The sequence below is a fragment of the Platichthys flesus genome, chromosome 15, assembly GCF_949316205.1.
Source record: "Platichthys flesus chromosome 15, fPlaFle2.1, whole genome shotgun sequence".
Lineage (NCBI taxonomy): Eukaryota > Metazoa > Chordata > Actinopteri > Pleuronectiformes > Pleuronectidae > Platichthys > Platichthys flesus.
In genome coordinates, this window is record NC_084959.1 from 11,430,471 (window position 1) to 11,453,494 (window position 23,024).

General features: G+C 42.4%; 3 protein-coding genes across 4 annotated transcripts; 2 read left to right on the forward strand and 1 right to left on the reverse strand.

Moving 5' to 3' along the window:
• The first annotated feature begins 55 nt into the window (after window positions 1–55).
• On the forward strand, window positions 56–7,279 carry inpp5kb (inositol polyphosphate-5-phosphatase Kb). Of its 2 annotated transcripts, XM_062406401.1 has the most exons (13): window positions 56–117; window positions 2,343–2,447; window positions 2,546–2,654; window positions 3,369–3,485; window positions 3,882–4,057; window positions 4,158–4,269; window positions 4,354–4,463; window positions 4,568–4,594; window positions 5,477–5,687; window positions 5,818–5,955; window positions 6,035–6,118; window positions 6,218–6,322; window positions 6,603–7,279. In XM_062406401.1, exons 1-13 carry the CDS (start codon window positions 74–76, stop codon window positions 6,669–6,671), a joined length of 1,407 nt encoding a protein of 468 aa, XP_062262385.1. In that variant the 5' UTR covers window positions 56–73; the 3' UTR covers window positions 6,672–7,279. The 2 variants fall into 2 exon arrangements, with proteins under 2 accessions (XP_062262385.1, XP_062262387.1); XM_062406403.1 differs by lacking the exon at window positions 4,568–4,594.
• A 3,474-nt stretch (window positions 7,280–10,753) lies between these two features.
• nle1 (notchless homolog 1 (Drosophila)) lies at window positions 10,754–15,870 on the forward strand. Its single transcript, XM_062406718.1, has 13 exons — window positions 10,754–10,880; window positions 11,512–11,673; window positions 12,393–12,613; window positions 12,764–12,843; window positions 12,948–13,024; window positions 13,111–13,208; window positions 13,599–13,791; window positions 13,899–14,034; window positions 14,157–14,203; window positions 14,292–14,494; window positions 14,646–14,805; window positions 14,890–14,960; window positions 15,066–15,870. The coding sequence occupies exons 2-13, from the start codon at window positions 11,536–11,538 to the stop codon at window positions 15,076–15,078; spliced, it is 1,437 nt and encodes a 478-aa protein (XP_062262702.1). The 5' UTR covers window positions 10,754–10,880; window positions 11,512–11,535; the 3' UTR covers window positions 15,079–15,870.
• Window positions 15,871–17,736: 1,866 nt separating this feature from the next.
• On the reverse strand, window positions 17,737–21,433 carry slc25a1a (solute carrier family 25 member 1a). The gene is made up of 9 exons (XM_062406928.1): window positions 21,034–21,433; window positions 20,415–20,522; window positions 20,206–20,305; window positions 19,292–19,430; window positions 19,118–19,202; window positions 18,894–18,998; window positions 18,650–18,765; window positions 18,502–18,575; window positions 17,737–18,414 (listed from the first exon to the last, which is right to left on the reverse strand). Exons 1-9 carry the CDS (start codon window positions 21,275–21,277, stop codon window positions 18,300–18,302), a joined length of 1,086 nt encoding a protein of 361 aa, XP_062262912.1. The 5' UTR covers window positions 21,278–21,433; the 3' UTR covers window positions 17,737–18,299.
• Window positions 21,434–23,024: the final 1,591 nt, after the last annotated feature.

Consider the following 23,024-nt stretch of genomic DNA (forward strand, 5'->3'; position numbering starts at 1 on the left):
TGCTTATGTGTGTCCTGTTTGTTCTCAATTTGTTTGGACACATGCGTGTGTTTGTGTATCCGCAGGGGAGGAAATGAGCACTGGAAGATTTCGAAGTGGTGGGAAGGACAAGTGCAGGTAAGATCAACACTCACCTTTCTCCCACTGAGATCTCTTCTTCTTCTTCTTCTTCTTCAGAGAGAAAGTAGCGATGAATGTAATTGTGATAGAAAGCACAGACTTTAAGCAGAACAGGCTGTATACGTGAGTACAGAAATAGAAGCTGGGACCCTCATGTACATTTGCCGAACTAGTACAAACTTCAACCAAATATATTTTTTTCAGGGCTCCGTGTTAAATCTGAAACAGTCTCCACTTCGTCACTTCTCACTGGACCAGTGAACCCCGGTCTGTTATCCACTTAACACTTCTGCTTGCTAAAGAATGTGTCCTAATTCTCTTCATGTGACACTGTTACATGATGTGACAGGGAGAACTGGGGCACCCAAGATTAGCTCTTTATGTATTTTTCTCCAAGCTCATTTCCACTGCTGTTTTCTTTTTCATCATAAAACTATTGTCCGCCACAGTGAAAACAATGACATAGATAACTCATATAAATTTGGTTTTAAAATGAATCAGTTAAATGCTATCAGGAATTTAATTGAATGATGCTTTGTGGTTCAGTACATAGTGTCAGAATCAGATGTTTCAAATGGAAGCAAGTTTAGCAACAGATAAGGATAAGGATCAAATAAAATGTTGCATTAAAATGAATAATTAATAATTAATAAAACAGAGTCTATAAAGAGTCAGAGGCTTGATTGAACTTTCTCACTGTTTCTAATCCCAGTCATTGTTCACAGAGCTGCACGTTTTCTAATTCTGGTTACTAAACTCTGGAACTAAACGTCTTACCTACAGCTGAAGGGTATTATCCACATTCTTGTTTTTGACCTCTTAAAGCGTCCAAATATAAATTTACATTTTAGGCTAAATATTCAGAGTCACTGATTGCTTCATGTATTACGACCTTCCAAATCCGTTAAGTAAATTCGTCCACTACAAAAATAAAATTAGACAAAACTATTAAATAAAGAAATGAAGCATCTGTGTCAGAGCCGCATCAACTCCGTTTAACCCCCACCTCAATCTGGGTTTACAAAGATAACCTTTCACCTACATGCGGAGGGGCTGGATTGAGGCCAAAAGAAGCTAATGCTATTGTGCACTGATGTCCCGTCACTAATACACGGCTGTAGCTGCGGCGCAGGGGTAAGTGTACTCAGCTGATGGGGAGAATGCTGGTGGAGTAAACCTCTTAGAGATCTGACCGGTTGCTCAAGTTTTGCAACAGTACCCGCAAGGATGGAGGATCAGCCCCTGGTCCTCCTCTTCCATCCCCCTGTGACTCAAGGACAAACACACATTCACATGCCAGCGATTATGGTCCAAATCGGACTCGTTCTTGCCCACATTCCTGAGTCGACCCCACTGCTTTGTGAAGCGTTGCTCCATCGCTGCCTGATCACACCGGACTCGGCCACAGAAAGGATTACACCAACACGGAGGCGCAGAGTTTTCTCTCATCCTGGTCAGTTTGGAGGACCTGAAAAACAGAAGCTCCCTGAAGCACCTGCAGAAGGATTTGACGAACGGGGGGGGGGAAAGATTCACGTTACTTCCACTGGTCTGAGCAGAACGAAGGCCTCTCTCATCAAATGGCTGCAAAGAAACCAACTAGAGAAGTCTGAGGAGGAATCAAGGTCTGAGGAGGAATCAATCCAAGAGCATTTCGTTCACTGGATTTGGCTCGTTTCCAATAAAGCGTTTTTTATTTGAACAATCCAGAACAATTTATAGGACAGAGAGGTAACAAATCTCAAATCAGGAAGACCTTAGTTTCAGTCTGATATCCAAAGATGGACATCTTCACAGGCAGCATGCGTCTGCGCTCAGACAGCATGAGCAGCTCGGCCTCTCAGGGCTCGAGGTCCAAGGTGCTCCTCCGCCAGCGTCTGGCCCAGCTGCTGACCTGCATCGAGGACCTGAGCTCTGACGACGAGGCCAGCGAGGAGGTGTCCCGCTCACTGGACGAGGCCTTTCAACTCTGTGGAAGCTACATTCCCACAGACGCATTCAGGTTGACACATGCATAATGGATGCTCACACAAACTCACAGACATTGGGGGACTGTCTGAAAACAGTCGAGAACTTATTTTAATACGATTTTGATGCCTGTACTTTATTTTTACAAATCATGTATGTAAGGAATGTGACTTAATCAAAGGGATATTTGTTATTTTCTTTATTTCCATCATTTTGATTAATTACTGTCATTAACCAAAACCCAAATGTTCCAGGCTGCACATGGTGACCTGGAACGTGGCCACAGCAGAGCCTCCTGAGGACGTCACCTCTTTGCTGCAGCTGGATGTTCAACCCCCCACAGATCTTTATGTGATTGGGTCAGCAACAAATTATGGAAGCTGGCACTTTATTTGTCACATTGGATATGACAGTATGCCAGTAATTGTCAATGTTTGTGTGTGTGTGTGTGTTTTAGCCTGCAGGAGGTGAGCGCTTCACCTGTGAGGTTCATCTCAGACCTGTTGGTGGAGGACTCCTGGAGCCACGTCTTCATGGACACGCTGGCCCCCAGAGGATTCATCAAGGTAAGAGCAAACAGAGGCAGGAAGAGGGAAACTAGTGTGTGGGATGACAACGTAAAAGAGTGTGAGGAAAAATGGTGCAGATGAACAACTGATATAAATAATACTAATCGGATGCCCTATTGTAAAATATAACAAATTCACATGTTGTGAGTTTTTTTGCATTTCATTGTATTTGGATTTGTCTTTATTGCAATTGTTTTTAAATAAACTACCTAAAGAACAACTCAAGTTTTTCATAATCATCAAGCCATAGAAAATGTACCAAAATAAGCATCACCTCTTATTCATCCAAGTATATACAGAACACAAAATTAATATCAATCTCAATTTCCCAAAAAAGCCTGGAGTATAAACTGCTAGTACAGCCAAAACAAAATTTACATTAAAGATACATCCAAATCCAATAAAATCCCCAAAACTGAAAATTTAAAACTCACGGCTGCAAAAACGTACATTTTTTTTTTTCTTTGTTGTGAAATTTTCATTTCACAACTAAGTTTAATTTCTTATTCTATTCTTCTCTGGTGTCTACGAGGATATACAGGGTGTATGGAAGACTTCCTTTCGTTGAAGGCCGAGTTGTAAAACAATTCCTTATTTTCTTATCGATCCCTGTGCATGTACTTTTTGGTATCTTGTATACCAATGAGGGTTAATAACATATACAACATATATATAAAAACTCTCTCTCTCTCTCTCTCTCTCTCTCTCTAGGTGAAATCAGTGAGGATGCAGGGCTTGCTGCTCCTGGTTTTCGCCAAACAAGTCCACCTCCCGTACATCCGAGACATCCAGACCACGTACACCCGCACCGGCATCTTCGGCTACTGGGTAGGAAATCACAAGGCGAGCGCTGGTTAGCCCTGAGCCTTAGAGATGATGACAACACGGCTGAACCCTGCACACCAGGAATCCCACTAGCATGAGATGCGGTGGGGTTTAAAGACACTATGAAAGGCCTATTGTGTTTGTTTAGTGGAACATCAACAGCTTTGACTGAATGAAATCTCAAACAAAGAACACTCAGTGCTGGATCTGGTAAATCCGAGGCAAACACCTCCAATACGAATGGTGGAATGCATGATTCAAGTTAACGGAAAAACTTTATTAATGGGAATTACTTGGTGTTCTTAAAGATACTATGATTCTGTATTCATGATTCATGAAACATTGTGATCTATTTCACAGAGTCCTGTACATTCCTCCTCCTCTGTTCGTCTGTGTTAGGGTAATAAAGGAGGAGTGTCCGTGCGTTTCTCTTTCTACGGCCACATGGTGTGCTTCCTCAACTGCCACTTGGCGGCCCACATGAACTACGCCCTGCAGCGCGTCGACGAGATTGAGTACATCCTGGAGACGCAAGATTTTGACATCAGCGAGAGCCCGAACGTGCTGGACCACAAGTCAGCGCACGCACACTTTCACTGTGGCATATATGCACTGAGGGGTTGTTGGAAAGCAGGTACAAACGTTGCTCCATCCCTCTCTTTCTCTCTCCCACAGGGTGGTGTTCTGGTTCGGTGACCTGAACTTCCGTATCGCCGACCACGGCTTGCACTTCCTCCGCTCGTCCATCAACAGTGACCGCCTCAATTTGCTGTGGAGCAAGGACCAGGTGATGAGCACAAAAGGAGCACAAGCACACTCACGCACCAACACCATAATCCTCACTTGCCAACTGTCTGTCGTGTTCTTGCAGCTCTCGATGATGAAGAAGAAGGAAGCGTTCCTGCAGGAATTTGAGGAAGGCCCATTGAATTTTAAACCCACCTACAAGTTTGCCCGCAACTCTGACACCTATGATACCAGGTAACCCGAGCGTCTAGCAAGTCGCCCAAACAGACACACACTTTTCAAACATGCATCAGAACTTTATCTGTGCTCCTCTTCCCATTTGAATTGTTTTTGCACAGCTCTCCGAAGACATGGTTTGGTTTTAAGTAAGACTCCTTTCGTGTTGCATGCCCCACGTTCCCTTATTTGTTAGTCTCTGCACCACCTTTCCTTTTTCCCAAAAGCTTTAGCCACCACATATCCGGTTGATATTTAACATGCACCCCCGTGAGACTCACAGACAGAAAAACCTAAGCAGCAAACGCAGTGAACCCTGATGCTTAGATGCAATTGGGAGCAGCTCCTTCTGTGAGTCCTATCCGTTCCTGACATGAGCGCCGTGTATGTGTCTCTCTCAGAAAGAGCACTGTGGCGCTGCCTCTAACCATGTACAGACCCAGGCCCCTGCAGCGCTGCAGCACCACCCTCCTCTTCCTCCTCACCTCCCTCACATGGGGGCTGCTCTCTGTCTGGTTGGGGGCCTGGTACAGGGAGCTAGACCCGCCAAGGTGGGTGTCTCCACAGACATGCCCTGTTATTTACATTGGTTAGGTTGTGTAATCATAAAAACCTACGATGACAAAATAAGTGGAGACACTGATGTAAATGACAAGACAAAACGGGGTTTAGTAAACTAATCACCACGAGGAATTTCAGACGTGATCTGCAAATTCATGAGACCGGAGGCCGCTCCCTCTTGCACCCAGCACCCCACTGTTTGTTCACTGCATAATGTATGTGTCGCTTTTTATAGTGAAAGTGCATTGACATAAGCTATATGTCAAATGCTATTGTCCACGCTCATCTGTCATTTCTTCACAGCTCTGCATCGCAGGTGTGTGTGTCTGGTTTTTCCTTCCAATATTTCTGTATGAGAATAAGAATTGCTAGTTGTGTTGAAAAGTACACTTGACACTTGTGGAAACCATTAGAAACACATAATTATTTTTCAGCCTGTGGTACCAACACTTGTCTTTTGCGTTGCTCAGTGGCAAGAAGAGGAAACCAGCTTGGACAGATCGGATCCTCTGGCGCATCAAACCCAAAGACCTGCCATCGGAGGATGATGAGAAAGCATCGACTTGTACCGACGATGGACAAGATGAATATCCAATCATGGTCACCCAGGATAAGTACACCAGTGACATGAGCTATGGAGTCAGTGACCACAAGCCTGTCATTGCAACCTTCAGCCTGGAGGTGAGAGCAGACCTAATACTCAGTTAATAAATCATATAAGCTTGCCTCTTTCATTCCAATACTTCCACTAAGTGAAGGTTTTTTTAGTTCATTGTCAAAACTCCTCCTCCTCCTATTGTTGTTCCATCAGCTGAGGAAATGCTTTGACACGCCGTTGGTGCACATCTCTCCTGAGGGTGTATGGAGCGCCGACCAGGATGCAGTTCTTACCTACACCGTCCAAGAAGACTTCATGTCCTCCACATGGGACTGGATTGGCCTGTACAAGGTACTGAGACCAACTTATATGGAAAAAGGAAACCGATGATATTAGACAGATCTGAACTCAAGAGGTTTATGTCCTGCAGGTTGGATTCAAGAGTGCGTCCGACTATGAAACCTTTGTTTGGGTGAGGGAGAACGAGCTGCCAGAGACAAATGAAGTCATCCAGGTAAATCACTAATGAGACTTTTCTAATTACATTGTTTATAAGGAAAATAAGTTATGAGTGCAGGCTTCATTATCAGACACGTGTGTGTTGTGGTTGCAGATATCTGTGGATAAGGATGCGATCCCTCTGCTCGGTGGACAGTATGTTTTGGGTTACTACAGCACGAACATGCAAAGCATCCTCGGCCTTAGCTCAAACTTCCAGGTGAGTCATCTCTCAGTTACTTATTATCATTTCTCAACTGACATTGTATTTTTAAGTAATTCATATTAACTGTTGGAATAATGAGAACTAGATGAAGGCAAAATATGGCTCCAGTAATAAACATATAACAGTATTTCCTATGTCAAGAAAAACTGTACATAATCGGGCTTTACAGGAGAGGTTCGGCAGATCGTATAGAGGCCACTGTATTTTCAGTAGTAAGTGTATATGGCAGTGGGCTGGTTGGTTTAAGGGTCCCATCTTTGTTTCGATCTTGCAGATCCTGGAGTCAAAGCGTGCTGTAATGGAGGGCCTCGTTCCTGAGAGCATCAACGGCATCAACAAATAAGAACAAATTCACCGCAGTGCCACATCGTGTTCCTCTCGCCAGCAGATCTACAAAGAACCAAACTTTCATATGCCTCATGATCAACTGGATAGACGGATACAATCTTGAACTGGATAAGCTGACTCATTAAATAACTGCCATCACGTGTACTGGAAACTTGAGTTGTTGAAGAAATTTGCATGTTAGGAATTCACTTTAAGTCAGATTCACTCTTGCTGGATCAGTTCCTTAATCGATGTTTTGAGTTTATGTCTGTTAGAGTAGAAAATACTTAATAAACATGTCAAGTGACACAGTTCATTCAAATGCAAAAGATTTGCTTAAGTTTGTTCTTTGAAAGTCGTGAAGAAGGACATGCAATACAGGAGGAGGGGTTGGAGGAGGCTGTCTTGCTATCAGTTGTTTGCAGCAGCTATTAGACCTTAATTTGTTGGGGTGGAATAAGGAAGATGGGAGAAAGATTAAAAATATAATGTACACATGAATCCCTTGAAGGACATGAAATGTTGATGTGGACTTTCACACTGAGGTGTCATATATTTCTTTACGAACTGTTATCTGTGTGGTAATATAAAACTTGAGTGTATCATGAGGATAGACAAAAAATAAAAAAAATAGATCAAATTTCTTGTCTTCAGTTCCTGTTTTTTTTTTTTTTTTGGGGGGCCCGAGCACTGACTTGAAAGGTCAGGTGAGACCCTATTGAAATTGTAATGATTATTATTATTATTATTATTATTATTATTATTCAGGCAAATGAATTGGCTTTTTGTGGGCTTTAAAATGCTCAAATTCTTACCAAAATTGGCCGAAAGTTAGAAAGTGGTGAAAATGTATGTATTCTGGAGGAATTTTCAATGGGTGTTGAAAAATGGCTCATTGGTGCCCCCCGAGATCCCCGGAACGTGTTCACATTGACCGATCTTCACAAAAATCGATACACAGGTGTATTTTCTCTTGAAATTCGTAAAAGAAAAATTGCAAGTGGAGATAATGGAAAAATAGAACCATTTATTCACTCCAATGCCTTTATTTAAGTAATACAAACATTCTTGAAATTAAAGGACGGCTATTTCCTGAGCTTTGACTCTACAACTAAAAGAGGTTTATTTTTTTTTATCCTAGTGCTGTTGTTTGATTTGTATTGGAAATGTGTCAGCTTGCCTTGAAACTCTCCTCGTCTGTAGGTGTCCCTCTGATCCTGGTGTGTTGGCAGATCAGAATCGAGGCCACTGTGGCTCTTGTCTCTGCAAAAGTTTTGCAAATCCAGCTGAACTCGCACAAGGCTGAAAGAGTGGCTGTGAATTGTGCTGGACGGGGGTGGTAGTGCTTGACAATTTAACGTGCAGTAAAAGACTTGCGCTCCTGTTTGTCAGTAAGTCATCATAAAGTAAGGTGTCAAAAACTAAACAAAAATGTCAAAGTATAGTAAAGTATTGTCAGTTATATAAGAAGGAGCTTTAGCTGGAAAGCTAACGTGGGTATTCTATCATGGCTTCTGATGGCGACAATGGCACCAAGTCTGCAGAGATGGTCAGGTAAGGAAATGGGATGACAACTGTCAGTGACAGTGCATTTTGGATTAACAGTAAAACTGGTCTTACTCAAATCACTTAATGATTTTCAAAATTGTTGATGTTAAGAACAAAAACTACTTGTAAACATATTCTGCAACTTATTGTAATGTGAGGCATCAAATATTAACGTCAATTTTTTTGTTTGTTAAAAGACAAATAAAATCATGCATTTAAATTATGAATATAATAACTAATATTACAAATGCATTAATATATTTTATGAATTTATTAAAGGCAATTATGATCCTATGTTTTACCCTTTATGGGGTAAAATGTCCTTTGATGCATTGATCTGATCCTTTGATACTTTGATCCATGATCTGATCAGGACTCATAGAGAATAATTCTCTCTATGAACAAATCGCTTTGCTTCTTTGATCTTGAGATGAGCAGCTGCTTATCAAATGCACAACAATAACATTAAGCAGTCGCTAGCAGTGAAATGCTTGAGTCACAGGCTCTCTTCCAGCAATGCTCAAGTAATTACAACCTAAAAAATAAAATAGAAATAGTATAAAATAGAATAGTCTGAAAAAACAGGCTGTTTACTCTGAGCTGGACTTGAGATACGGCCCTGGATTTCAACCAGAGTCCACCTGAGGACTGCGCTCTCCCGCCATCCTGCCACCACCTCCCAAAAACTAATATTTTTAATATATCACTTGATTTACACTTTTAAAATAAATTATGTTAGATAACATTTCATTGTGATTCATTCTTTGTGATTCCTGTGGGTGATGGTTCACTCTGACAACTGAAAGTTTACAAAAAATTATTATTAGTCCAAAAAAATCCAGTACCAGAAAGACTTTACTTCATATGAAGAGAAAAGTTATCATGGTTTATTTTACACTCAAGAGTTTTTCCAATTGCACCTATACACTTTTTTGTTTGTCTGGTCATGTATCGTGTGTATCGATTTTTGTGAAGATCGGTCAATGTAAACACGTTCTGGGGGTCACGGGGGGCACCGTTGAGCCATTTTGCCACGCCCATTGAAAATTCCTCCAGAATATTTCATTTTCACCACTTTCAAGTTTTCTGAAAATTTTAGTAAGAATTTGAGCTATTAAAGCCCTTTAAAAAGTAAATTAATTTGCCTGAATAATAAAAATAGTAATAATAATCCTTAGAATTTCAATAGGGCCTCAGTGTCTGTCAGTGCCTGTCAGTGCTCGGGCCCTAAATATCATGATTGAAAGCAGAGACTAACTCACAATTGGTCAAGCATATATATCCGCTGGATCTCGCTACGGCAGCTCCATCACCCGATAACTTGCTGGTTCCAAATATGTAAGATGGCAGCATTCCTATCCAAGATGTTTTGACTTTCTGGATAGTGGGAGGTAGTGGAGACAAGGCATAAGGGGTCTGGGGGACCCTTCATCGAACCACATCTCAAAGACACTAGCACAAAGCTAGAGTCATGGGGCATTGTGAGGTTTTGTCCGACCCTGGTGTCATTGCAGTTTCCCATAGGTGATCAATTTAAGGGGGTTCTCACAAATTGACTTTGCTGTGGACTTATGTCATGAACCGTTTTTAGGCACCCCCTCTCAGCTCGGGGGCCCCTGGCAGTTGCCTGCTTTGCGTTCCCTGTTGCAATGGTCTTGCATGCAGATAACTAAATCATTTGAAATCCCAGTGCCGACAGTGTCAAACATTACTGCATACAAATCCATTATCAGAGCTGAAGCAGCAATTAGACCCTAGTGACTGGTTGAAGGTAATAGTTGCGTCATCACCGACCTTTATCGAATTTGCACGATACTAAACTGAGATAGGATTCAGGACCCTTGTTGTTCAATAAATTAGAGAATTGTACTGTTTCTCAATACATGTTACGATGGACAACAGAAGAGAGAGGCCCACTTGTAGCAACTGCAATCAGTCATTTCTCAGAGCACTTCGTTTTAGTGTTATTATATAACACTACTTTCATCCAAAAATCCCTTTTAATGTATCTCCCTTCTCTGCTTATTAAAAGCTACTACTATAGTTTGAAAGATAAAATTATACATTCAGACCTCATACAGAAAGACCAGAGTCACGTGCACCGAAGCAAGTTTACTCACCAGGTCTCAACGTAAGGCCAAGGACATATTGTATATTCAAACAAGAAAAATCATTCACCAAGGACGGCAACTTAAGCAATAATTACTTTGCATCATAGTTTATAAATGAAATGTATAATAGCATAAACCTGACTGTCTTGTTAGCATAGTTTAATTTGCAAGGGCGAGAAAATAAGGAGATTATCAATCCTCCTAAGCAGAGGTTTGTTCAGATACAGAGAACTCTCTGTATCTCTCTCGTTATAGTCTAGGTTTAGAGCCACTGAAAGACTTAACTGGAGGCCCCCTCCTCTAGGATGCGTCCCTATTCTTCGTACTTGCGCCCCTGAAACTTGACGTAGAAATAGCGCGCACAAAAAGTTACCGAAACATTACTAAGGATAAAGATGCGCAAAGGGGCAAAACACCGATAACCTCTTCCTGGTCTGCTCTCCCATAATCCATTGCGAGAATCCGTCCCCTCACTTGACTACTACTACCTCCGGGGCATCTGTCACTTAAAGGATCTTCGGTGCTACACACGTGGGGAGTGTTAGCACGTCGCTGCGTCTCTGAAGGTAAAGTTTGACTTATAAACTAACGTGATAGCAAACAAACATGGAAACTGTTGTGTAAACAGGTGACGGTTCTCTTAATGTCACGTGTTCGCTGCTATAAACGTGTCTGAAATGCTAGCTAGCAGCAGGCTAGTGGTGTTAGCTTAGCTGGTTGGGTTAGCTAAAGGTAAACACCTCATGGGTTAAGTTCATGTGGGACGACTTAGTCCAGATTGTTACAATAACCATTTTAAACATGAATCTATTGTGTGCCGACACTTTAATACTTTAATGAGCGCTAGTAAGCTAACTAACATGCTGTCAGCTAGTTCAGCTAGCTGTACTGTTGCCTTCAGGTCAACCAGGAAAACTCCACATCTTGCAGTGAACTCTATATTAACTTCTGCAAAAACTTCATTATATTTTGGCAACGTCAAGGTTTGGGGCTTAAAGGCATTCCCTATCCACCATCCTTAACTTTTAAAACATGGTCTGTCCACCTTTTCTGTCTTTGTAGAGACTGCTGATGTATGATTTAGATGTTTCCCAAACACCACAAGAGACTTCACTATATTTACAAACTGCAAATAAACATAACATAACACATCACGTGATTATGCCTCCACCTAAATAAATCTCCTGTTTTTTTTAGGGTTGTATACAAACCAGATCGAAGATGTCGAGTGAGGACGTGGAGCGGCTGCTGATCCAGTTTCAGAATGAGGAAGGGGAGATTCTGGCTTCACCTTTCGATGTTTCTCTAGACATCACCCCAGACAAACTCCAGCTGGTCTGCAATGCCCTGCTACAGAAGGTAAGCACGTGGCTTTATGTACCTTCAGCAGGACTTAAGGTGTGATGTTCACATGCAAGCCGGCCAGTCTTTCAAGAAATATGAATCATTGAGCTCACCCAAACATAACAAGAAAAAATGAACATGCTGAAAATGCATCATATATGTGTATGAAACGCATAGATAATATCCAAGTCCTTAAGTGAGATTAAATAAGAAATTATATGTTAAAACATCAACTAAAATGCATAGATAAGACACTAGCCTCTGTAGGGCTGGACCAAATACAACAAAACCTCTGCTTTTCTAACCTTTATTAAAAGTGTACTGACTGTGCTGTAGTATTATATCCAGGCATTCAGGAGGTAGACAGCTTTGGAATATGTACTATTCCCGAATCTGATTCTTGTCTTAAAACATTTCAGTCTCTTATGGGAAGGGAACATTTCACCATTTCAACTGGGTGGGAGGGGTCCTTCAAATATCTAAGTCTGTCTTTCAAAGTCTGTCCTTGTACATTTCCTCTCCCACCAAGTTATAGTATACATGCTTATATGTTAATCCTATTGTAGTCTTAAACACAGATCTCAATCTTCCCATGATACGTCCCAATTTCATGTAATGATATTGCTGTTGCTAATGGAGATTTAATTATTACTCAGTTTAGAAATACTTTAAAAAGACTGGGTTCTGTTTTAATCCGTCCTAGCCACACTCATTTTGTGTTACATTTTGTGTAGGACGAGCCAATTCCACTGGCATTTTTTGTGCGCGGAGAGTCCGAGGTGGTGTCCAACCTGCGGACTTGTGTGAAGGCTCTTTGCATCGAGACAGAGCAGGTCCTTCCAGTTGTGTACCAGCCCCAGGCTGTGTTCAGGGTCCGAGCTGTGTCCCGCTGTACCAGCACACTACAGGGACACACAGAAGCGGTCATCTCAACTGCTTTCAGCCCCACTGGCAAGTGAGTAACTCTGATGGAGAATTTGTTTGCTTGTTTTCAGTCTTTTGTTCTGTAGATTTATCTTTTAGCCCCTTTTTGATTTAGCAGCATCTTTTTTACACACCTCATAGTCAGATATGCTGGTAATTAAGTTGTCCTTGTTTGTGTCAGATATCTGGCTAGTGGTTCCGGTGATACCACAGTGCGCTTTTGGGACTTGTCAACTGAGACGCCTCAACACACTGCCAGAGGTATAGTCTCCTCTGAGGTGCATCATGATCTGCAATGATTTAAACATACAACTTATAAATCCCTGAATTAAGTAAACCTTGAGCTTTATTCTGCTTAATTAAAGGTCACACTCACTGGGTGCTGACCATTGCCTGGTCACCTGATGGCAAGAAACTGGCTTCAGGCTGCAAGAACAGTCAGGTATGTCTCCAATACACATATCTGATCTCTTTTAGACGTGTCACATGAACATGCATTTATTCTTTTGTGCTTGTGTGTTTCTGCAGATCTGTATTTGGGATCCAGTGACAGGTGCACAGATTGGGAAGACTTTGACAGGACACACCAAGTGGATCACCTGGCTGTGCTGGGAGCCTCTCCATCTGTAAGTACTCAAGTCATAACTTTCTCACATATGTATATTGCCTCCTATTATTTTGGCCAAATATATGGACATGCAGAGCGTGAATGCATGGCAAACAGAACACCATCTATCGCAGTTTAAACCATCTAAAAAAGACTATTCACAGTCCAAGCATGTATGAAAAGGCTCCAAACAGGAGTGGTTCTCCCTGGCTGTGGCCAGGCTGTGTGCCCTACCCCAGCGGTTGAGCTGTCGTGGTCTCTGCATCTGTAGCCAATGACTGTTAATGTTTATTTATCTCAAGTCATATCGCCATTTTCAACAACGTTATCGCATGTTTTCCTTATATTGTGCAGCTGGATCTGTCCTGATTTACTGTTTTTCTGATCAGTATCTCCCTTTCTCTTTCAGTAAACCAGAGTGTCGTTACCTAGCCAGTAGCTCGAAGGACGGCTCATTACGTATCTGGGACACCGTGTTGGGACGCTGTGAGAAGATCCTGACTGGACACACTCAGTCAGTCACCTGTGTGAAGTGGGGAGGAGATGGACTTCTGTATAGTTCTTCTCAGGACAGAACGATCAAAGTCTGGAGAGCCGAAGACGTAAGTGTGTCTGCATGCGTGTATGTGTGACTGAGGAGAAAAGAGTGAGGAGACATCTGTGTGACAGAGCAAGTCATAATGTGTGTAATGTGTGTCTGTTGATACAGGGTGTCCAGTGCAGGACTCTGCAGGGTCATGCCCACTGGGTGAACACCCTAGCTCTCAGCACAGACTATGTTCTGCGCACTGGTGCTTTTGAACCTGCAAATGCCACTGTGAACCCACAAGACCTCAAAGGATCACGTAAGGCCTTAGAGTTTAAGTGTGAACTCAAGTTTTCTGTTCAAATCTAAAAATCACTTTTTCTGGAAAACCTGTTTCTGTGGAGGACTCTTTTCATTTAACAAGTGTTATTTCCCCCCCAGTGGAAGAGCTGAAAGAGAAGGCCTTGGAGAGATATAGTAAAGTCAGGGTAAGTTATTATCTGTTGTGAAGTATTGATGTGTAGAAGACTGTGTCCACTTTATATCAGTGCCCTTACTCCTGCTCCTGTGCTGCAGGGTTCCGCCTCAGAGCGCCTGGTGTCTGGCTCAGATGATTTCACCTTGTTCATGTGGAACCCTGCAGAAGACAAGAAACCTCTCGCCAGGTTGACAGGCCACAGCGCTCTGGTCAACGAAGTCCTCTTCTCCCCGGACACCAGGCTCCTCGCCTCTGCCTCCTTCGATAAATCTATTAAAATTTGGGACGGACGCACTGGAAAGTAAGAAAATCTCTCAACCACAGCGTCTGGCATTTTACGAGATGTCATACATTGTCTGTGTGTAATACTGCTGTTGCCCAGATGGTGGGGCTGTAAGCCTGATAATGTGTCTATCACAATATAATGCCTCTGCCTGTTTATCTTCCTGCAGGTACTTGTTGTCCCTGCGTGGCCATGTTGGATCTGTGTATCAAGTGGCATGGTCCGCAGACAGCAGGTTGCTGGTCAGTGGCAGCAGTGACAGCACTCTAAAAGTTTGGGATGTTAAGACTGGAAAGCTTAACATGGACCTGCCTGGCCACGCTGATGAGGTGTGCAAAGTAACACAGGAATCGTGATAGTTGAGTTTTTATTATATTTTTCTGCCCTCATAGCAATGTTTGTTGTATCTGTAGGTTTATGCAGTGGACTGGAGTCCTGATGGACAAAGAGTAGCCAGTGGAGGGAAAGACAAATGTCTCCGAATGTAAGTGAAAAGGGAAACATCTTTTCATCGGTTTAGTTAATTGTTAAATACCCGTGTTTCCTCTGACCGTGCCGATGTGTTGTGTGTGTGTGTGTGTGTTCCCAGATGGAGAAGATAGTCAGACCTCTGTTCTCCCGCCTGACGCTGGCTGAGGACTCACATCTTCTAACGTCAAGAAACCCGACAGCTGGAGCGAGGTTGACTAGACTGTTCCTAATCCACCATTTGGCTTTATTACACTGTCTGTCAAATGTGGCATTGTGTCAAGGAACTGTACTCTTGACACGATGCAGACGTCACAGGAATACTGATGAGTGTAAAGGTGTTCAGCTCAATGGAACTGAAGAATGGGAGACGTTCTTACCATCACAACAAACGTCCATTAAGATAATTTGAAAATAGAAGCTGTACTGTGCGGATTTCAGTATTTGCATCTCAGATTTGTGCTATGAGGACTTATATTCATGTACATACTGTTCATGTACCTAGTGAATATACAGACGCCACAAACAAGGAATTGTATTTAGCAGTGAATACATTTCACCTGCACATTAGGAAACATATTTCTCAGCAGCATGTGTGTCCCCTCCCTCACCTTAAGCTTCACTAAATGACCTATATCCTGAAGGTGACAGGTGGGAGCGCTAATACCTTCCTCTGTGATGTTAATGCAGACGGAGCCCGCTGTGCTCTGTCAGCCTTTAATCTCCTCAGTCTCGCGGTCAGCAAAGCCGCAGCCAACTGTATTTTCTGCCTTTTGTAGCGAAGCCAAGTTTCATCAACTCTGAACCATGCGATTCTCATCAATGAGGAAAAACCAGGTTCACCATTCCAGCTACGAGACGTTTTATAATCTGTATCAACTTGCTGTTGTGAATATTCACCACCAATAAATCAAATTCACAGCATTTGTCACTTCCAGTTTGTTTACATAACTGATCAATGTAGAAAATTAAAACCTATAAGTCAATAAATATCAGCAACGTATAAATGTTCAAGTTCCATGCATCATTGATTACGAAATTTCCAATGCTTATTGGGAAGGTATTAAATATGTTGGGGGGATTTGGTTTGTATTTTACAGCTTCTAGATGTTGCACAAGCATCTCTGATATAAACTATAATGTCTCAGTTGAGCACATATTTCCACCAAGGTCCAACAGTCCCCTTCAAATTACCAACACGATATATGAGTTCCCTGAATGTGACTGTTACTTTCTGATAATTTTTTTCATCAAGAGCAATGAACTTCTTCCTAGAAAATCGGTGAAAATGTCAAAATAACCGCCCCGTATCTCACAATGTCAGAAAGTGAAAAAAAAATCCTGGATCATCCCCTTTGTCCAGATCCAGCATCTTTTCACAGAGGGCTACACGTGCACTGACGAGCACATGCACGTACATAAACATGCTCCTCACAAGGCCATTACTCTATACCTTATGTTTAGTATCACTTTGACCTTTTAAGACGCTTTCTACACTACTGGAGGCAGAACTTACCCAAACTTCCATATAAACATACACACAGCCTCACAGTACATCCCATCATATTAACTTCTAATGCTTAATTTTATTAATCTGATGTCTTGAAGCACATTTACCTTTGCTCAAATCATTTTGATACATTTCAAGTATATTGAGACCAATGTAACCACATTGATTCTTCAGCGGTTTCCACATCTGAACCTAAATCCAACTTTGAAACTTTTTTTTAACAATATTCTTTATTGATGTTACCAACATGTTTGTTTCCCTTCAACTCAAAACGTTCAATATCCCTGACAGGATCTTCTGAAATGGCAATGATGACACAATATGTATATGCTGTATAAAGAGGTCCACATGGTGTTAACCTGCTTATACAAAGCAGTAAAGCAGAAGCACAAAGTTGGTAACACTGTAAAAAATGTGCTTTGGTTGATAAAACCAAAGATAAAGCGAGATATTTTAGAAGAAGTTTGGCAAAGAGCAGTACAAGGCTTCAGTGCGAGGCTGTGTAATTCAACTAGGTCCACAAAAAGCCTCACTCAAATCCTTGCTTTGCTATCAAGCCTCTGACACATCTACATTTCCCCCTGCTGGGGTTCAATGCATGTAAACACTATGTTAGACAAGAATAAGTGCATTCAAAGATGGCTAATGAACAATGTCATCAGTAAGCGTACAAAATACGTATTTTAGCTTGATGTAAACAAAGGATACACAAGTGACTAAAGGACAGTCTCTGATGTTTTAAACAATAAGCGCAAGAAAACAACTGAAGGCTCAAGTGTGTCGGAGTCGTATGGCTTACTCAGTCGGACATTTTCCCATCTTGTTATCTCGTGTGGAGAAGGGTTAGGGTTAAGTGAATCCACTTGTACATTTCCGGCAGCACACCAGCACGTGGTTGGAAATACCAAAGAGTCTGCCTGACTAAATATGAATAAATATGAATAGTTATATATTCCAAAAGGAAATAGTACAAATATTCATTTGTAGAGATCACACCGCATACTGAAAACTTCAGCCACTTAATTGATGTTGAGAATTTAGTCATTTTTCAAAGATGTGGACAACGAGTTCAAAAACAGACTCTTGACTCCTCCTATTATAAGACTGCGTGTGAATATTTTGCTACATAAGATTTTTGCATCCCAACAATATTCTTTAATGTTGAGTCATGTCTGTTTGAAACTCAGGAGAGTTACACCGAGATGTGTTGAAGAACTGCACGAAGGCTCGTTTAGCGTCCGGTAGCATCCCAGCTCCTCCATCAGTATTCAGTAGTAAGTACTTCGTGAATCAGAAGACACATTTATGGTTTCAGTACAAAGTGGTCACTCTACAACATGTACAGTAACAACAGTCATAGAAAGCTAAAACAATTTAAAAAAAAAGAATGCCTCTAGAAATCTACTCAAGTAATTTTGTGCTGCTTCTCTAAATACTGTAAAGTTATTTATCCTGTAATACGACTCAACAAACTGAGTCTACAATTTGGTCAGAGGCAGAGAATAACTCATCACCTACTTCATGTCCTTCTTTCCCTTTCCTGTCTCCTTCAAAACAAGGTGATCCCTCTTTATTCCCAAATCCGACCGCTAGAGACAAAGAGAAATGCAAAACTGAGCTGTTTGACCTGCAACTAGACCGTCTCCCTTCTTTACTATCACCGTTTGTAGCTAGGTCCTGCAAAATTAAAATGATTTATGAGTGGAAGCTGCTCATGATGAAGTGTCGTCTGTTCTCGGCGAATGCAGTGAGCTAGTATGAACTAGAGTAGAGGTGTTCAGTTGTGCGTAGCATGATGCACTGCTCCGGGCTTCCCTCTGGACCTCTGCCCCTCATTGGCTCGGTTTACTGGGTCTTCCACATGTTGTTGAGTAGTTTGACCACCTCCTCGTAGATGACAAACACTATGGCCACGTCCAAGCACACGCGGCCAAGCCTGGGGACCGTCCCTTTGTAGAATCTGCAGGAAGGACAAGGTGAGATGAGAGGGTTTGTCTGAGGCACGGGAAAACTGATACAATGCAAGCCGTGGATCAGGGCTACTCACGCTTGGGGTCCTTCGTGCTTCAAGATCTGGAAGGCACAGTCCATTGTGTTTTTGTAGCGGTGAGCCTCCAAACCCTAAAAAAAACAAAAAGCGTGTTAAAAGAGGCCAACTGGCTGACAGACGAATCACCAGTGGGTGGACTTCCTACCTGCATCCTGGTCTTCACCACATCCAGAGGTGTATTTCCGAAAACACTGGCGGCTCCAGCCGTTGCGCCGAACATCGCTGTGACAATCGGATGCATGTCTCGTCTGGGATCATCCCCTTTGAGGCCAAATCCAGGAGTTGGATTATTGGAGGGTGAAAAGAGGATAGTGGGATTTTTTTTCAGTGAAAGGACTTCGATCGTTGGAAAAAAAGAGTTGAGACATTGGATTTTTTTTTTTTTTCACCTTTGTACCAATTTCGTAATGCATTCATCACATAGAACCGAATGGCCTGATTGCTTCCTTGTTTCAGCACTGTCGCTGTCAGGCCTTGATACGTCCCCCGCACACCTACAGTCAAACGGATGAGGTTTCATTACGGAGCACAAAACATTCACATACAAATTGCTAGTTAAAGATGGAGTTTGTAACAACTGCTTCAATGCTTTTAGATTCACTGCTCTCTTTACCCTGTTCTCTAATAATCTCGCTGACGCCATGGAAGAAGCCTCTGTAGCGAGGCCTGAGGGAGCACTGGTCGTGGATCAGCTTAACCTGGAGCAAAAGGGGAGAACTGTTGAATTCACGTCAATGTTGATTAAACAGACACTGGAAAGAAATCTGCAAATGTCAGCTCCACCGACCTTGAGTGTCTCCATGGGACAGACGACCACGATGGCCTCTGCTATCCCTGCTCCTAACCCACACAGGAGGCTCCGCGTGTTGTCCAGCCGACCTGTGGCATCTCGCATCGGGTTGCTGAGCATCTCAAACGTGCCAAACCTGAGAGAAAGAGGGTGAGGAGACATATCCAGGGATAAGAAACAAGAGGTGGACATTTGTTTGACGGAATCAACTGTAATCTACAGTTAATATTTGAATTCCTGGCTCCAAACTACTGACTCAATGGTGATATATAGGTTTGCAATAAGTAGCATAGTTTCCTTGAGGAGTTAAGGATTTAACCACTGTCTAATATAAAACATTTGGTAGTTACTGTGTCAAATGTGATATTTGCTTCTTTTTTCTTAACATTGCATCTTCATGTTTAGGATGCATCATTACATTTGATAGTAACTTGTTTTATATAGCACCTTTCAAATCCAGAGTTACAAAGTGCTTTACTGTGTTAAAAGATGCAAGATTCACCAAATCGAACAATATGAAACTGTTAGAATCAAATCTCAACAGTTAAAAATATAACATTGGATGAAAGTGAGTCTGAGGAAGAGATTTAGAGGAAGACACTGAGTAACTAAGTTCTCCAAGCAGGGAGTTCCAGAAACGAGCCTGGACAGCAAAGGCCCTAAAGACTTGCACAAAATACACAATAAATAGATTCTAACAGGACCAATTAGTCGCAGCCCTTCACATTTGGCTAGCCTTACATTTAAGTACTGACAAATGCTGAGTCTGCGCTTTGACACAAGTCAACTGTTTAAGTAATTAAAAGATTACAACCAATGAAGGAGCCAAATGTGCTTTAATGCCGCAGCTGCAGTGTTTTTTACACATAATCTGGTAAATAACCTGCTGTGTGTCATGTGTGCATCTTTACCTCACAGCAGATTTTGGTATTGATCCATAGAGCAGCGAGCTGAGTCCTCTGTACAACCCTCGGAGTCCATGATCCTGAACAGTCAACTTCACACAGTCCCCTGCACACACACAGACACACCCACACACACACAGCATCCAGGAATGAGTAACCCAGCAGAGGATGAGCACACAGCCCAGCAGTCAGTCACACACGGCCCAGTGACCTACCTATCCCTCGGTATCGCGGCGGGTTGGCTCTCTCGTCTAGCTGCAGCTGGGTCTTGACGTACTCTGTGGGGAAGGTGATGCAGATCTCGATCCCTCCTGCGATGCCACCTGGGTGAGGGCGAGAAGAGAGAGAGAGAGAGAGAGAAGCACTGCATGTCAACAATTGTTGAGTCACTGCAACATGCATATTGTTTGTGCATGTTGGGTGATCAGGAGAAACCAGCATCTCCATTACAGTAGCCTATATGTAAAAAAAGATGAGATGGATTAACTGCACAGTGATATCTGGTGATGGCTCACTGCTGGATCTTTGTTTTAAATAAATGCTGATGAGACTATACAGCAGAACTGGGAAGAATAGCCTGGCTAATGAATGTACCTGCCTCCATTCAAAACACAGCATTACAACTTTCAGAATTTGAATGTGTATTTAAAATAAGAAGGAAAATATGAGCATGTTGCTAAATAAATACAGACACAATACAATGCATCATGCAACTGCTGAAGCATCACTGCTTGCCCGGTGCGTTTTGACCCAGTTCTGCATGGATAACCTTAATGGGCGACATATTTGAGATCAGACTGCTCTAAGGGGGGAAATCCTGCATGCAAAATCCACCTGCAAGAATAGCCTTCCCGGGATGCGTCATTTTCCTCCCCCCCACCGCCGCCGCAGCCAGGTTCCTCCTGTCCGGGAAGGAGCGCTGGTGGGCCGGCAGACATCCGCCCAGCCCCGCCGCGGCGCTCAGACGCCGGAATGGAGGCTGCTGATGCGGAGCCGGACTCGGGCATCCTCTCCTCACCCCACCGCTGCTCTCGCACGGCCCCTCGCACACCGCGAACGGCTTCAGCAGCGAAGACATGGCTGGTCGCTCGGGGGATGGTTCCAGAAGATCCTCCACTGGGGCGAAGGTCCCAGTCAGACAATGTCACACAACAACAACACGGGGAGGGCGGACCGACAGTGCCGGCAGAGGCAGCATCAATATTCAAAGAGCGGTCAGGTGATGGATCAGGCCATTGGCTCACCACGCTGCCATCCTGTCATTATTCACGTCATGTGACCAGGCATGACTTTTGTCGACCAATCAGTTGCAGGAGGCTGATGCGTTGATGTGTCAGACTCATTTCCAGTCTGACTGGAGGGGTGTGATCCTGTTGACAACCACTGTAATCAATCTGCTGCTCTGACCACTGAGGTTCACTAATGTTATATCATTTATGCATTTAGCAAACGATGAAATATTGCAATTTGAACCGGTCAGGTACTGTAGGTTCTGTGTGGTGCGCTAGAGCAGTCATTAAAGATGAGATCATCCTTTATCAGTCCCACAATGGGGAAGTTTGCAATATTGCAGGAGCAAGAATCAAAACTAGCCATCAGTAAGTAATCATATTTAACATGCAGAACTTAATTGTAAAGATAATAATTACTAAGTTTACGGAAATATTAAAAAAAAAATAGAAACATATGAATGGAATAAAAGTAAGAATAAAAGATACTGGTGATATCACATTAAATACACACATTTAGAAACGTACATTTATTTACTCGGTTTTCACCTGTATCCCTACATCCATATGTCTTTCATATACGATATTGATAAAATTGAAAAGACATAGATATGTCTACACATGCATACATAGGGGTCTTAATTTCAGACACAGACATGTCTATCTACATGTACACATAGATATGTATTTATATATCTACATACATACTTGTAAGATGTGGAAATTTTAGACATACTAGCCTACATCTAGATGTGCATGGTCCATGTAGATATGTCTATCTACGTACATGGTAAGCTACATGTGCTTGCATGCAGAAAAATATATTTTTCTACCTGTCTGGAATTTCAATATATTATATATCCAAGCTCTTTTCTATTTCCTCTTGTTTCTATTTGTTAAATTCCATTGTATCTTATACACACACATTTAGTATGCAGGAGTATTTATTGTGAATTGTGAGCAACTATGTAGACATAAAATTAAAGACTTGAAATATCAACAGTTACAATAGCCTATGTTATTAAAATGTTGAAGCTATAAAATGTACAAGATTGAGACATAAAACAGACTTAGCTTCCTTGCTCATGTGTCATGAGCCGTGCTATCAGTTTGGTTTATTGCTCTTGCCTCTTAATCCCTGTTCCCTTTAAATAGTGCTCTCCCCATGCCAGAGCGTGCCCGAACGCACACACACACACACACACACACACACACACACACACACACACACACACACACACACACACACACACACAGCCTCCCCCATCACCCTTTACAATGAAACTAGGTCAGTGTTTTCACTCACGCTCATACCCACAGCCCCCAGCCCCCACCCCTCCTGAGAAAAACAGTCAGAGTGCGTGACTCAGCCAGAACTCAACAAACTCAAATGATCAGTAATTGATCACTAAGTCAATTAATCTGTAAAACAAACGGATTTCATGCTTCATTAGTTTCATTTGTTTGCACTTGCCATCTCTTCTACAAGCTCCAGTGCATGTGCTCAGTGCTTCGTAAACAGTGTTGAGTTCATGGAGAGAAAAAAACCTTCCAGGAGGTAAAAAGTCAAAATTTCCTCCAGTTCCAATTCCAGTC